This window comes from Vigna unguiculata, chromosome 1 (assembly GCF_004118075.2).
Source record: "Vigna unguiculata cultivar IT97K-499-35 chromosome 1, ASM411807v1, whole genome shotgun sequence".
Taxonomy (NCBI): Eukaryota; Viridiplantae; Streptophyta; class Magnoliopsida; order Fabales; family Fabaceae; genus Vigna; species Vigna unguiculata.
This window is the reverse complement of record NC_040279.1, coordinates 25,607,399-25,621,731: the sequence shown is the minus strand read 5'-3', so window position 1 is coordinate 25,621,731 and position 14,333 is coordinate 25,607,399. Positions and strand designations below refer to the sequence as shown.

The following is a 14,333-nucleotide window of genomic DNA, read 5'->3' as shown; positions in this document are numbered from 1 at the left end:
TTTCGTTCCATTATAAAGTATTGTGAAATTAATTGAAATTAATTATAAATAGTTATTTTCATGATAACGTATGGTCAAATCAATTATAAATCTTTCTATTCAAATTTGACATTATTTATTATGAAGTGTCACTATGATTAACTATAATAAACTTATTTTACTTTGAATGCTTAAATTATATTTCTATGATATTATGATTGATTTAATAGTTATAAAAATAATAATTTACCTAGCATAAGATTAACTATTATAAAAAATTCCATTAATAAAAGAAATGTATTATACAGTTATTAAAACGATTATTAGGTATAATTATAAAATGTATAATATTTTTTATTATAGAAATATCAATTAATTAAAGATTTGAAAAAGAAACATTTTTTAATAATTATTTAAATTAAATAGTCATTTACTTTGTATAATATAATATTACTTATTATAGAAGGATCGATTAATAAGATAAATGTACTCTACATTTAATAGCACAATTATTATAAATAATAATAAAATTAAGAGTTATATACTATATTAAAATAAATTGTATATTTTTTGTTATTTTTATAGTTAATCGTATATATCTTGTGCAATATGACCCGTAAACAATATATGATAAGTTGTTTTTATGTTTTTTGAAATCCTATTGTGATTCCATTGTAAACAATAATAATGGACCTTTTGTTTTAATTTGTTGTATTATTTTTATTGTATTTATTTGTAGTTATATAAGATAGCGGTTTTAGTTTTTTTTCAATAATTGAATCTATTTCTTTTAATTTGCAATAAGAAAATTGATATAACAATAATAACAACAATAATAATAACAATAACTTGTATAATATGAAAGTTTTTAAAGATATGAAAGATTTTGAATATAAATATTTATTATGTTTAACATAATTACAACAGAAATAAAATAAGAATTTAATGGTACATTTATTTAGCATATGATGAATTAAAATTCAATGTAACCATGTAAGTATACAATCAACCAAGACATCAAAGATAGCATTATCTCATACACCTTTGTTACTCAAACCACAATCTAAAATGTCTTCAACTGCCTTTAACCGTTTAGGTACCAAATTCAATCAATCGAAGGTAAATTCAACTCCTAGAACTATCGGTTGCAACAACCAATGAACACAAACACTTAAGTGACTATAAACACTAAAGAAGCATTACAAACCATAAATCATATAATGCCATTTTTAGGAAAAAAGTAACACGATAGCCAAAAAAAATTTAAAAATTGAACTACATGGATTGAGATTTAGTGTGGGAAACAATGATAATTGTTGTAGTGATCAAAATCATGTTGGCCACAATCAACAACATCAGCCTCACCCACAATTATTTCATCAAGATTTAAACAAATGATATCAGTCCAAGAAGCTGCAAAACATGAAAAATCCTGAAAAATACACAATAAAATTTCGTCACCTAAACACATGCCAGAAATATTCAAAAACCATCTCCCAAAGAGGTTTTACACTTCCCGTGCATGAAAGCCATCAAACAGAAAGAAGAAAAGAAGAACAACCAAGAAGCAACTAAAAAGTTAATAAATTAAATAAATAGAAAGAAAAGTACATTCATCAAATGAAACAATAAATTGTAACATGTACCTTCTATGTGTTATTTTAACAACAAACACCATCTCCCCAGCATTTCAAACGGCTGCAAAAAAAGAAATATAAGCACACAGATAAATGAAACGCCTTTTCTTGAAGAGACATAAAAAAAAGGTTTTCTGCAAAGATCAAACATTTGAAAGCAAAATACATAAAACCCAAACCAAGATATGATATAGCTGTAAAATGGTAAGGACAGAATTGGGAGACATGAAGCATAGAGAACAACACCATCAAGAAAAACATGTACAAAAATCAAGACAGAAACATAGACATCTTCATTTCAGTCATACTTTTTCTTCAATCCACAACCATACACATTACAAAAAATCTTACCCTTTATTCAATCTACAACCATAGACATCGAAAAAGCAACTAAACACACAATAATGATATTAAAAACAAAAAATAGTAAATATACTTCATGAAAACAAAAGGTTGCTTTTCTTCAAAACAATGAAAAAAGAAGAAGTAGAAAACAAAAGTAGAAGAAGACCATGAAGGAGGAGAAAGAAAACTCAAGCTACTGACTTTAACCAACTATTAAAACGTACTAATCCAGAGGACACCATCTTCATCACAAAAAACCACAACAAAATTAAACCTTTCATGATAAAAAGAAGAAGGAACACATAAGAATTAAAAGAAAAATAAATAACACCATAAAAAACAACAGAGAAATCTGAACATAACTTTCAATAAATACTAACCCACTGCTACAACATATTTAACAGAAAAAAAATTACAAAAACATAACCTTTTATAAAGAAGAAGGACCACAAAAGAATAACACAATGAAGAACAACAAACAAATCTCAACAACAAACCACAAATAGACGAAAAAAAGAAAAGAAAAGAAGACCACCAACAATAACATCATCATCCTCACTCATTCTTTTTGTTCAAAAATACTTTCTAAAAACGAAAAGTTGAACCTTTTCTTCAACCCACAGTAATAGATGTATCAAGTATAAAAAAATAAATACAACAACACCATCAACAACAACAAAACATGTTCAAGATTTTGTTAAAAAATACCTTCTAAAAATAAAAACATCAGCGTTTTTTTCAAAACGAAACACATTGCAAAAATTAAATCTTTCACGAAGTAAAAAAAAAAATAACAGAAAACAACAACAACAACAAACAGAACAAAAAAAAACTTAAGTTGGTATGAGGAAGAAGAAAGAAGAAGGATTGAAGAAGAAGAATAAGGAATACGAAAGAAGAAAAAAAGAAATTACCTCGACGAAGTTGATTGCCTTGAAGAAGAAGATCCTATCGATTGCCTTGCAAAAATTAAATCTTTCACAAAGTAAAAAAAAATAACAGAGTAAGAAGAAGAAAGAAAAAAGATCCTTGAAGAAAAAAGAATAAATTAAGAAATAGAAGAAAAAATGACCTACACCAACCAAAACTTCTGTCAACCTTCAACAAAAATAAATAGAAAAAAAAAACTTAAGTTGGTATGAGGAAGAAGAAGGATTGAAGAAGAAGAAGAAGGAAAACAGAAGAAGAAGGAAAACAGAAGAAGAAGAAGAAGGAAAACAGAAAACGAAAGAAGAAAAAAAAAATTACCTCGACGAAGTTGATTGCTTGGGAGAAGAAAACCCACTGTCAACGTTCAACAACAATAAACCGGAAATTAAAAAAAAAAAACGAAAACCTAACTTGATATGAAAAAGAAGAAAGAAGAAGAAAAAAAGCGAGAAAAGTGATTGCCTTGGAGAAGAAGGATGCTGCTGACAACGTCAATCAATATTTAAAAAAGACACTGGAGCCGTGAAAACACAACCACATCAAAAAGACAAAAATATTCTCAATTTTAACCACGTGTCAATAAATTAAAATGTCTATTTCAGTAATTTACCTACACTAAGAATTTCTTAGATATATAGTAGAAGTGAAAATGTAAGTTACTGCTGTATAAATCATATTATTCTTAAATTAAATAATTGTCATACTCTTCTTCAGGAGGAAGTCTTGTCGATTTGAAATAAAATTATATGTTCAAACTCAGACTGGATTATAATAATTAAACTAAAACATGTGGATAAAATAATCAACAGCTTGTTAGAAAAGATAATATACATATGTTGGTATGATGTAAAATATAAATTGTCTTTTTCTTTTGCTTTAATTGCATACAGATTATATTAAAAAAGTAAATTGATATAAATAATTACCTCAGATGTAAAACTAAAACTTATGTTAGTGTGTTTTAATTTACTTAAAACTTTTGTATTCTTGCACCAAATTTGAATAATTTGAATTTTAAAAAATGGGAAAATTATCTTTTAACAAACTTAACAAAATTTTTAAAAATAGAATTAAAGTACATTAATTTTTTATTTTTTAATTAAAATAAAGTAATAAAATAATATTTTTTACCTAAATATATTTATTTTTACCTAAATAAAAAAGTTTGTCAAAACTTTGTTAAAACAACTTTGTCAACCTATAAATGCTCTAAAAATATTGTAACAAGAAACACTCCATGTCTTCCCTTAGTAGTCTAAATACTAGCGTCAAAAATGTAAAAACAAAATAAATATATTATTAGAAAACGTGTGAAAATTAAATAATATTTTTAAGTTGAGAAGTTACTCAATATTTTTAATAAAAACCATTATTAAAAGGTTTTTAATAATAAAGAGGTAATGGTTTTTATTAAAAATATTGATAAAAACCATTATAATTATGCATTTATATCTTTTTGTACAAAAATGATAAAAGATAAAACAATGTTTTCACAATAAAAATAATAATAAAATTATTATAAAAAAAATATAAACAATTTTTAAGAATAAAAAAATATTTTTATTTTTTATTTATTTTATATATAATTTTTATTATAAATAGTTAATTTAGTTTTAAAAAATTATTAAAGTTTTAAAAAACAGTAAAATAAATAAATTATTTAAAAGATAAAATTAAGAAACTAATTACTTTAATTTAAAAAACAGTTCCTAGAAGGCAAAATTAGAAAAGAAAATATGGATACTGGATGAATTTTCGGTATATAATATATAGTATAAATTTATGTAATGGTATAGATACATATTATACCATATCATGGTATATAATATATAGTATAAATTTATGTAATGGTATATAATATATATAGTATAAATTTATGTAATGTTATAGATACATATTATGCCAAATCATATCAAATTAAACTTATTATTCGAAACATATCTTATCTATGATAACAGTTATTCCAAAAAATATGGTAATAACGGAAATTAATAAATTTTGAAAATATGTATCACAAGTTTACCGGATAATCCGGTCCAATATTTAATGAGACACTAATAAATCTTCTAAAATTTAAGGGATTGAGTTGATAAACTTTTTGATAAATATTTATAAAAGAAAAAGGTAATATATTTCCTTCTTAAGTTCAAAATAATTTACATACATTAAAATTTAAAAAAAGTAATATAAAAATAATTTTATGAACTGATTTTAAATAAAGATAATTTAACTTTATATTAAATTTTATTTTATTGTTTTTCTAAGAAATGTTTATTAAAAAGTTTTAATCAAATGATGGCTTTACCAACGCAAAGATCCAAACACAGAAACAACTCTCATGCATGTTATTATAATGATACAAATTCTCTGAAGGTTGAGAAAGTCTTATTAAGCCAGTATTATTTTGACATTCATAATTATATATTCAATTTGTTCATCGTATTTTTTATTTTATTTTTTATTTGTTAAATTTATGATCACAATTATCTAAAAGTATTTTGATTCTTTATTTAATTTTTCTTTTTAATTTAGTACTTTAATTCTTTAAAACAATCTAATTTTGTCTTTTTCGATTTGAGACCAAATTAATAACTAAATTTAATTATAACTTGATAAAATAATATTTTTTTGAATTTATACATCAAATCATTACACCTAAATATTCAAATTATTTTACTTTTTACAAATGTAAAAAATTTTATGTGTAAAAAATTACAAAAATAAAAAATATAAAAAATAAAATAATTATAAGTATATAGGTGAAATGATTTGATGTATATACTAAAAAAAATTATTGTAACATGAATATATAAATTGTAATTATACTTATTTACTTATTTGGTCTCAAATTGGAAAGTGAGATTGGATCATGTTAAAAAATTAGAATACTAAATTGAACCAAAAATTTAAATAGAAGACTAAATTGAAAACAATTATTACCACTGCCACGTGTCATGATTGTAAACTGTCATGTGGCACAATGGTAAACTGACACGTGGTAGTTTATAAATTTTTACAAAAAAATTAAAAAGAATTTTTAAAAAAAATTAAATTAAATTAAAATTTCACAACTTGACACGTGTCCGGTACGGACACGATCTTAACTCCAACCTAACGGAAAAGATCAAATTACATCTTTTTAGATAATGGGATACTAGATTGAACAAACCAATATAGAAACTAAATTAAACTTTACCCAAAAAATTGACATACCAAATTAGTAATTATACCTTTTAATTCTTTTCTTTCTTTTAAATTTTTAAATGATCAAAATACTCCTTCCTAAAGTAGATAGGTTGTCAAATGGTACATATAATGTAAAAAAAAAAAAAATCCTTCTTATTAAACTTTGTCATGATTATTTTCACCACTATCATGTATTCATGTTTTCGATAAAATAAATTAATTAAACCACATAAAACTCCAAGTTGAAATGACAAAGAAGAAAGTGATCCAATATATTATAACCAAAATTTCAATAGTCTTTACAAGTGATAAAGATGAACGAAGATCATATATGGTTATTACCTGCACTGTTGTTTGTGAAAGAATTTATCAGAGAGAAGTTTTGTTAGCAGATTTTTGAGCCTTCTTGAAGCTGGACCAGGGTTAAGCACACCATAATTCTCAGTTCTGAAACCTGAGCATGCTCTGTGTTTTCCACCCTGAGAGCACCACCCTCCAGAGGAAAATTGTCCATGGTACCTCTTGAGAAGCTCTCTATCAATTTTATCAAGAACTGGATCATTTCTCTTGAATTTTCTGGCAAATGGACGGCTACTAAGAACCATTTTTCTGTAGTCCTTGAGTCCCAGAGACCTAGGGTGCTGTTTTGGAGGGTTGTCCCAGGTAATGTAGTGAAGATCATGGTTAACAGTGGTGTTCTTGTAGTCTTCAGAGTTGCATATAACGGTTTGGAAATATCCTTCTGGGGATGACACAAAGTTGGTGTAGTATAGTAGAAGGGTCCTTGGCAAATTTTCCCATCCCACTATGCAATATTCTGCAAAAGATCTTGATAGTATTGTCCATGCTGAACCTGATGAATTTTTGGGACATTCAGAATCATACAATGTTAGCTGATGAAAAATGTTTATAAAGATTGTGTTCAAATGCATATTTTGATTCAATTTAATAATTCAAAATCATATTAAACACACCAGTTAATGTGATTTTATATAAATGCTGGCATGTTTTGTTCTATGTTCAGAAATTGATTCTGGGTCGAAAACATGTATGTTTCTGAAATTGAGACTGACACAGTCTTGAAAAGATAAACAAAGCACAATAATAATAGTAGAAAAGATGTTATTAATGAAGACATACATCCACCGTCTAAGTACTTACTATCCTCCACCAGCAAGGAATCACATGCATTGTTAGAATCGACAACTTATGACACTTGTATTTTCCACCAAATACAATCTAGTTTCCAAAATTTCACCGAATCTCTCTGCACAAAACGACAAAATCTACCTGGTATAATCCTTGCATTTCTGTTATATAATACCATGGTGATTTGTAATTAGTGAAAACTGACACTTTTGTTTTCCAAGACCCTTTATTCAATTTGATAATTTAGAAACTGTTCTGAGTACTTTTCTGTATTGTCTTTTTTTTTTCATGTTCACCAAAATTCAGAGGCATGTGAGAATTAATCAGAATGGTGTGATGGCTAAAGAAGAGGTTGTGGAGTTTCACTCATCTGACATTGGTAGGTAAAGTTCTTGAAGCCACATTAACATCCATGCCAATCCACCACCAACCATTCAATTACCTTCCGTGACTTATGGGCTGTAATTTGAAAAGGACGTTGATAATGGTTTACTCCTAAAAAATCTCTAGATCCAACCACAAAATATAGTTCTGATTGCTTATAGATTCTGAAGTTTGGTTTGGGTTACTTCATAAATTTGACCTTTCACCATATGAAAAAGGCACTTTTTCTAGAAATGTTCTGATACAAGAATTCTATTACCTGAGTAGTACACACATATTAAACACTTAAATTAATCTACAAACTAATCTACACCAATGAGTGATTACACTAGGGGGAATAGAAAACTAAGATAAGATCTCATATAAAGATGAAATTTTGGCAGTGACCGACAACAATAAATTATGACATTGATGTATGCACCATATTTTATGGGACAACGCATGGTCACTGTACACGTACTTCAGAGTATCACATGGTCCACATACATGCCATTCGATTACCAAGGGAAAATGTCTAATAATACATACACATGCGTGTGATGAAGGGAATCACAGAGGATAAACTTAAACTTGTGTACAGTAACATAACAGCACAATCTAGATAGAACATAGAACAAAGAGGAGAAAAGAATACCTGTGTAGAGCTTAAAAGATGTTGGTAAACTCCTCTGCTTAATAACCCACCAAATTTCTGATTTATTCAGGCTATAAAGCCCCGGATCTATTATTATTGGCTTCCCTCTCTTATTCCTAAAAAGGGTATTCAGAACATTAAGATATCATAACTTTAAACAAATCATAAGGCTTAAAGTAGAAAAATCAAATAAAGGAGCAATGCCATGCCACTCACAGTTTCCAACCCAGTTGACTGCTATGTTGTATGAAATTGATATCCCTTGGCAACTCAGAAAACACTTGTATCAGATCTGAAAGATTAAAATGGTTCACACGCCAATCAACACTAGTAAGATAATTGCACACAGTTAAAGAAAGTGTGAGTGGAGAAAATAAACGGACAAAACATAAATGTTGTTTGTTATATGTTTGTGGTGTTCTAAAGGAATAGCATAAGGCCACTCACCATACCATCTTGTGTAACTAAGGGATAATCAGAGGCACTGAGATTAATAAACCAGTCCCATTGGCAGGTCCTAAGAAGCATTGCCATGGCATGGAGAGTGGTAGCAAGCATGGTTGGTCCTCTATATGTCACCAAATTAGGCTTTCCCACAACCCAAACATTCCCCACTTGACCAAACACAGGATCAGCAGCCACATATTGTGCCACTTCCCTGTGTTCAGCCTCTGGAGCCCCATAATCTACATGAATCAGATAGTAGTTCCCTGGATGATAAAGCACCCTCATCAATCTTTTGAGCTTCCCAACATCTCCTTTTGATGCAGAGATCAAGTAAGCAAAAGTAACCGGATAGGCCTTGCTGTTGTTCTTTGGGGCACTCATGTAGTTAGGCCTGAGGCTGGAGAGTTGTAGGGTCAATCTTGTGGGAATGAAGATGAGAAAGAACAGGATTGAGGATACCATGAAGGAAGCCATGAATATTTTGAGCCCCATTTGGGAGAAAAATGCAAAGAGAACATAAAAAATGAAACTTGTTTGAGAAAGATAAGGTGGGAGGAGAAGCTAGGTACATAAGAGGGAAAGAGGTTGTTCAGTGGTTAATGTTGTTGGATGGTGAAGACATCATAATATGGTGGAATTTGTGAAACTTGGAATAGTGTGGTTTACATCACATATTCTGGTTCTTTTCTTCGAACTCAAGGCCATCGTTTGTCAGTGAATTGTCGGTTGAGATTAGAAAAAGTGGATTCCAGTGAGTGATCACTTTATACTTAACATCACTGTTCTAACTTCCTTGTCAAAAAAGTGTACAACTCCTATTCTGTGATATTTCATGTGTAAAGTGTTTGTGTTCATTCAATTGTAGTATATTAAGCAATACAATACTAACTAATTACTATTTAATAGTGTAAAATTGTACAAGTGAGCATGATATTTATCAATACACAATTAGTGAGAATTTATATTATTAGCCCTCCAATTCATTGCAAATTGGGCTAAAGAGGGAGCAAGATCTACTTCTCCGTTATCCCTTCTAAATTTGTGTCCACCAATTGTTTGTCCTATTGTGCTAGCTGAAGTATGGGCACATATTATATTAGACCATAGTTTTTGTTTTCGGTTTACTCTTTTCATAAGCATAGAAAAAGGTATAGCGTAGCTGCTATCGTCTTTTTAGGGTTAATTTACTGAACTGTCTAATTTTGCATTCAATTTATCATAAAAATTTGAAATTCTTATGGAAATGGATAAATTATATTTAGAAGCATGACTTTAAGATAACGTACTTTAAAACACGAATTTGCCTTTGGTCAATTTTCCTGCTTTTACTATTTTTTATGCATAAATGGGAGTGTAGAAGCAATCGTTTAATTCTTTTTTGTTTCTTTAATTGTGTCCATAGGTATGATTTTATTTGTAAGCTTTTCTATTTATTTATAAACTGTGCGAACATTTAATTGTAAAGTTTTTTTTTTCCTTTTTAAATTGTCTATCAAGCATATTTTAAAGTTTTTTTTACTTTTTTTTGCAATTATTTATATTTTTCTATGTTTTTTTCTTTTCTTTTTAACTTAAACATTTATTATTTTTTTTAATTTAAAATTGTTCTTACCGGACCTTGAAGCGAGTCTTTGATCCAGATGGCTTTGACAGACCTTAAGGCAAGTCTTCGATCTGGATGACTTTGATAAACCTTGATGGAGTGCTTCCAAGACTTGAGACACATGGGAAGATCCACCTGCAAAAGACTTTTTGACGCTCAAGTCAACAAGAAGGTAAGGATCTTTTTGTAAGAGAGAATGAGTGTATGAGAATGTGTATTTCTTGGAGAATACTAGATGTATTTATAGGGCCTTTTGAGAATTGGATCCATGTGATAAAACAAGTAATGTAATTTTAAGCAATATTAGTAAAATAACGACTTACCTCAAATAAAAAGTAATAGTAATAATAATAATGATAATAACGTGACACCTTGCCTGATAAACAGAATATCCTTTAAATATTTGGTATTAAGGAATATCAAGATGTAATCGAACTATCGATATTTGTCATAATTACTGTTAATATGATAGTATTTGCCCCAATATATGTATCTTAAAATATTTTGTGGTCTTTTTGTGATGATGCTAATTGGACCTTATTGGGTCGCATTACCTAGTATCATCTATTGGGTCGGGTAGGTACATAAGCCCCCTAGTCTTGGGAGTTTGATTGGTGTGTAAGGCATGCTTGTTGCGGCGTTAATTGACCTCTTGGTCGAGTTGTGGCTGAATTTTACGATGTTGTAGGTGGATGAGCTGCTTTGGGCTATTGTTTTCAACAAAGTTTGATACTACTTTTCTGAGCGAGCTTTATACTATCGATCTGGGCATATTTTAGTGTGTGTTGTCGACTTAGGCAAGCTTTAGTACGTGCTGCCAAGTTGGACAGGCTTTGGTATGTGTTGTCGAGTTGGGCTTAATTTTTGTTACCGTCTCGGTAACTCGTTTGCCACCTTTGTGAGCTTTTGTTACTGTCAAAATAACTTATTGCCTTGTTTGAGGGCTTTGCTTAGGTTATTGTCTATGTAACTCAGTGCCTCGTTTGAGGGCTTTCACTTATGTTATTGGCTAAGTAACTACTTGATGCCTTGCTAGGAGGGGCTTTATTTTTACTACTTTCATTAACTTGGTGCCTCACTAGGAGCACTTTAGTGTTGCTTCTCTCAGTAACTCGGTGTCTTGCTAAGAGAGCTTTAATGTTATTATCCTCCATAATTTGGTGCCTCGCTAAAAGGGCTTTGATGTTACTACTTTTAGTAACTCGGTGCCTCACTGGAAGTAGGGGCGGACCATCATGTAGACAGAGGGAGCCATGGCTCCCCTAACAATTTTTACTTTTATTATATTTTATATATTTTAAAAAAAAAATATTTATATTTTATTATTTTATTTATATTAATTTAGTTTTAAAAAATTTTAAAATTTTAAAATCATATTTTCTTTCTCTATTATAATTTCTTTTACTTTTTTATTTGATATCTCTCTCTTTCGTGTCATTATCTCTTTCTCTTCTTCCATTTCTATCTCAATTGAACAATTTCTTCTTTTGAGTAAGTTTCATTTTTTACCATTTTTTTTCGAACCAGTATGTTTTTCTCTTGTTTGTGACTTTTCTACGCTCTAGGCATATTTTTATCTCTTTCTCTTATTCTATTTCTATCTCAATTTTCACCATCAATTTTTTATTATTTTCAAAATCAAATTGTACCATGACAAAATTGAGAAGTGGAGGAACATTTTAGATTAAACAATTTATTTTTTTGAGTAAGTTCATTTTTTACCATTTTTTTTCGAACCAGTATGTTTTCCTCTTATTTGTGACTTTTCTACGCTCTAGGCATATTTTTATCTGTCAGAGATCATAAAATCATAAAATCATGCTCTGATTGTTGATCAAACTCCTCTTTGTGTAAATAAAGTTATTTTAGGTTTTGAAATTGTGTAAGGGAAAAACAATATCAGGAATCTACTATAAGGTAAGGGAAACTAATAATTTAGAAGCTTAGTTTTCTTAAAATATTGAGTCTTAATTTTAAGATTTAATTTGGGGTATTCATAATTTTGTCTTTTCCTAAATATGTGAGAGGTGACAAATTTATATTAGAAAAATTATGGGTAAAGAGAAAAAAAAAATTCTTTTTTCAAGAGGAGGATTTGTGATGAAGATGAAAAAAAATGCATCTACGTCATTAGTGGCGGAACTTGAACAAAAAATTCTACATCTACAACCGAAAAATCTATAGCTAAAGATATTTTTCTGCAATGAAAATAATCAGGTTGAGAAATAAGATGGAGGCTAGATTTTTAGCAATCACTATGATAATCTATATTGAAAGGATATTGCACCAAACTTTAGTTCTAATTCAATTATTGAAAATAATTTATATATAACAAATATAATTTGACCCCCCTAAAATTTTTGCTCAAGTTTCGCCACTAGCTAGAAGGGCTTTGATGTTACTACTCTTAGTAACTCGGTGCCTCGCTAGGAGGCTTTATTGTTACTGCACTCAATAACTCGATGCCTCGCTTGGAGGGTTTTATTGTTATTGCTCTCAATAACTCAATGCCTTGTTAGGAAGTCTTTATTGTTATTGCTCTCAGTAACTCGGTGTCTCGCTATGAGGGTTTTAATGTCACCGGTCTTAGTAACTCGGTGCCTCACTGGGAGGGCTTTGATGTTACTACTTTTAGTAACTTAGTGCCTCTCTAGGAGGGCTTAATTTTTATTGCTCTCAGTACCTGTGTGCCTCACTGGGAGGGCTTTGATATTATTACTCTTAGTAACTTAGTGCCCCGCTATGAGGGTTTTATTGTTACTGCTCTAAGTAACTTGGTGTCTCGTTAGGAGGGCATTATTGTTATTGCTCTCAATAACTCAATGCCTCGCTGAGAGGGCTTTGATGTTACTACTCTTAATAACTCGGTGCCTTGCTAGGAGGACTTTATTGTTATTGCTCTCAATAACTCAATGCCTCGCTGGGAGAGCTTTGATGTTACTACTCTTAGTACTCGGTGCCTCACTAGGAGCGCTTTATTGTTACTACTGTTAGTAACTTAGTGCCTTGCTAGGAAAACTTTATTGTTACTACTCTAAATAACTCGGTGCCTTGCCGAGAGGGCTTTATTGTTACCGCTCTCTTATGCGGGCTTCTTTCTGGATTTCGTGAATGAGATCTAAATCACCTCAAAGTTTTTCTTGGTTGTGCTCTTCATCAAAGTGTTGTATTTGATTACGATATCATTACCTTATTTTTAGCCTTGACATTGTCAATCTGTTTCAATCTAGTTTTATTACCTTGGATATGTGTTTTATGTATATATACATTATTCTGAGTGGATTCCTATCATAAATAAGTTTGACTTTTCTTCCTCTATTCAATTACAAAGTTATTAGAAACTCAAAAGATAATGAAAGAGAAAATAAAAATATCTTAATAATTTTTTTTCTTTATTACATTTGATTTTATGTTTTATTATTTATTAACATTAAATGTTATACTTTATAAAAAAATATCCAATTTAATTTCTATTATTTTTTCAATATAGTACTGCCTAATTTAAAAAATACATATAATTTAAAAAATTTAAAGTTACATATAATTTAAAAAAATTCAAAACACATATAATTTTAAAAAATTCATAAAGTTAGGTGGTCCTTCAATCATCCGCACAGCTGATTTGAGAATTATGAGGTTGATTTGAAGGGTTTAAAAAGGAAGTGTCTCCACTCACATTTAGAAGTTAAAAGATCGGTTTGAAACGACGGAAGATGTTGTCAAATTCAAGTTTTCTCCACTAACAAAATTTTAATAACTTATATTTGTCAATAAAAAAAATATTTTGGGATAAAAGAAAAGTGTATTTTATCATATGGTAATGAATTGATATATATTTTATGAATGACCCTCTACGGTTTCTGTTTGACAATCTTTTAAGTTTTATTACTTTATGTTTAGTTTTAATATCTCTATCTCTTTCAAAAGGAAAGGACAATTGGGTGGTTATATTCGAACTTTCTTTAGCAGAGAAGAAACGTAAGCTTTATTTAACGGGAATCAAATCTTTTTTGGTGGCAAGTCAAAGCAAATAAAAGAG

General features: G+C 29.2%; 1 protein-coding gene and 1 long non-coding RNA gene across 3 annotated transcripts; both read right to left on the bottom strand.

Annotated features, from left to right (window-relative positions):
- Positions 1–1,003: 1,003 nt before the first annotated feature.
- On the bottom strand, positions 1,004–3,364 carry LOC114164679. Of its 2 annotated transcripts, XR_003599682.1 has the most exons (5): positions 3,210–3,364; positions 3,038–3,059; positions 2,876–2,936; positions 1,626–1,677; positions 1,004–1,411 (listed from the first exon to the last, which is right to left on the bottom strand). It is a non-coding gene; the product is annotated as an uncharacterized LOC114164679 (long non-coding RNA). The 2 variants fall into 2 exon arrangements; XR_003599694.1 differs by lacking the exon at positions 3,038–3,059.
- A 2,961-nt stretch (positions 3,365–6,325) lies between these two features.
- LOC114173539 (beta-glucuronosyltransferase GlcAT14A) lies at positions 6,326–9,183 on the bottom strand. Its single transcript, XM_028058009.1, has 4 exons — positions 8,697–9,183; positions 8,461–8,536; positions 8,245–8,360; positions 6,326–6,930 (listed from the first exon to the last, which is right to left on the bottom strand). Exons 1-4 carry the CDS (start codon positions 9,181–9,183, stop codon positions 6,416–6,418), a joined length of 1,194 nt encoding a protein of 397 aa, XP_027913810.1. The 3' UTR covers positions 6,326–6,415.
- Between the last annotated feature and the right edge of the window lie 5,150 nt (positions 9,184–14,333).

What these genes read in the sequence shown, in the direction of transcription:
- LOC114173539 (XM_028058009.1), bottom strand. Translation starts at nt 9,183, where the DNA reads ATGGGGCTCAAAATATTCATGGCTTCCTTCATGGTATCCTCAATCCTG. An exon ending in AGTCAACTGGGTTGGAAACT is followed by an intron (nt 8,361 to 8,460) that starts GTGAGTGGCATG and finishes TACCCTTTTTAG; the next exon opens with GAATAAGAGAGGGAAGCCAA. An exon ending in ATCTTTTAAGCTCTACACAG is followed by an intron (nt 6,931 to 8,244) that starts GTATTCTTTTCT and finishes AAAATTCATCAG; the next exon opens with GTTCAGCATGGACAATACTA.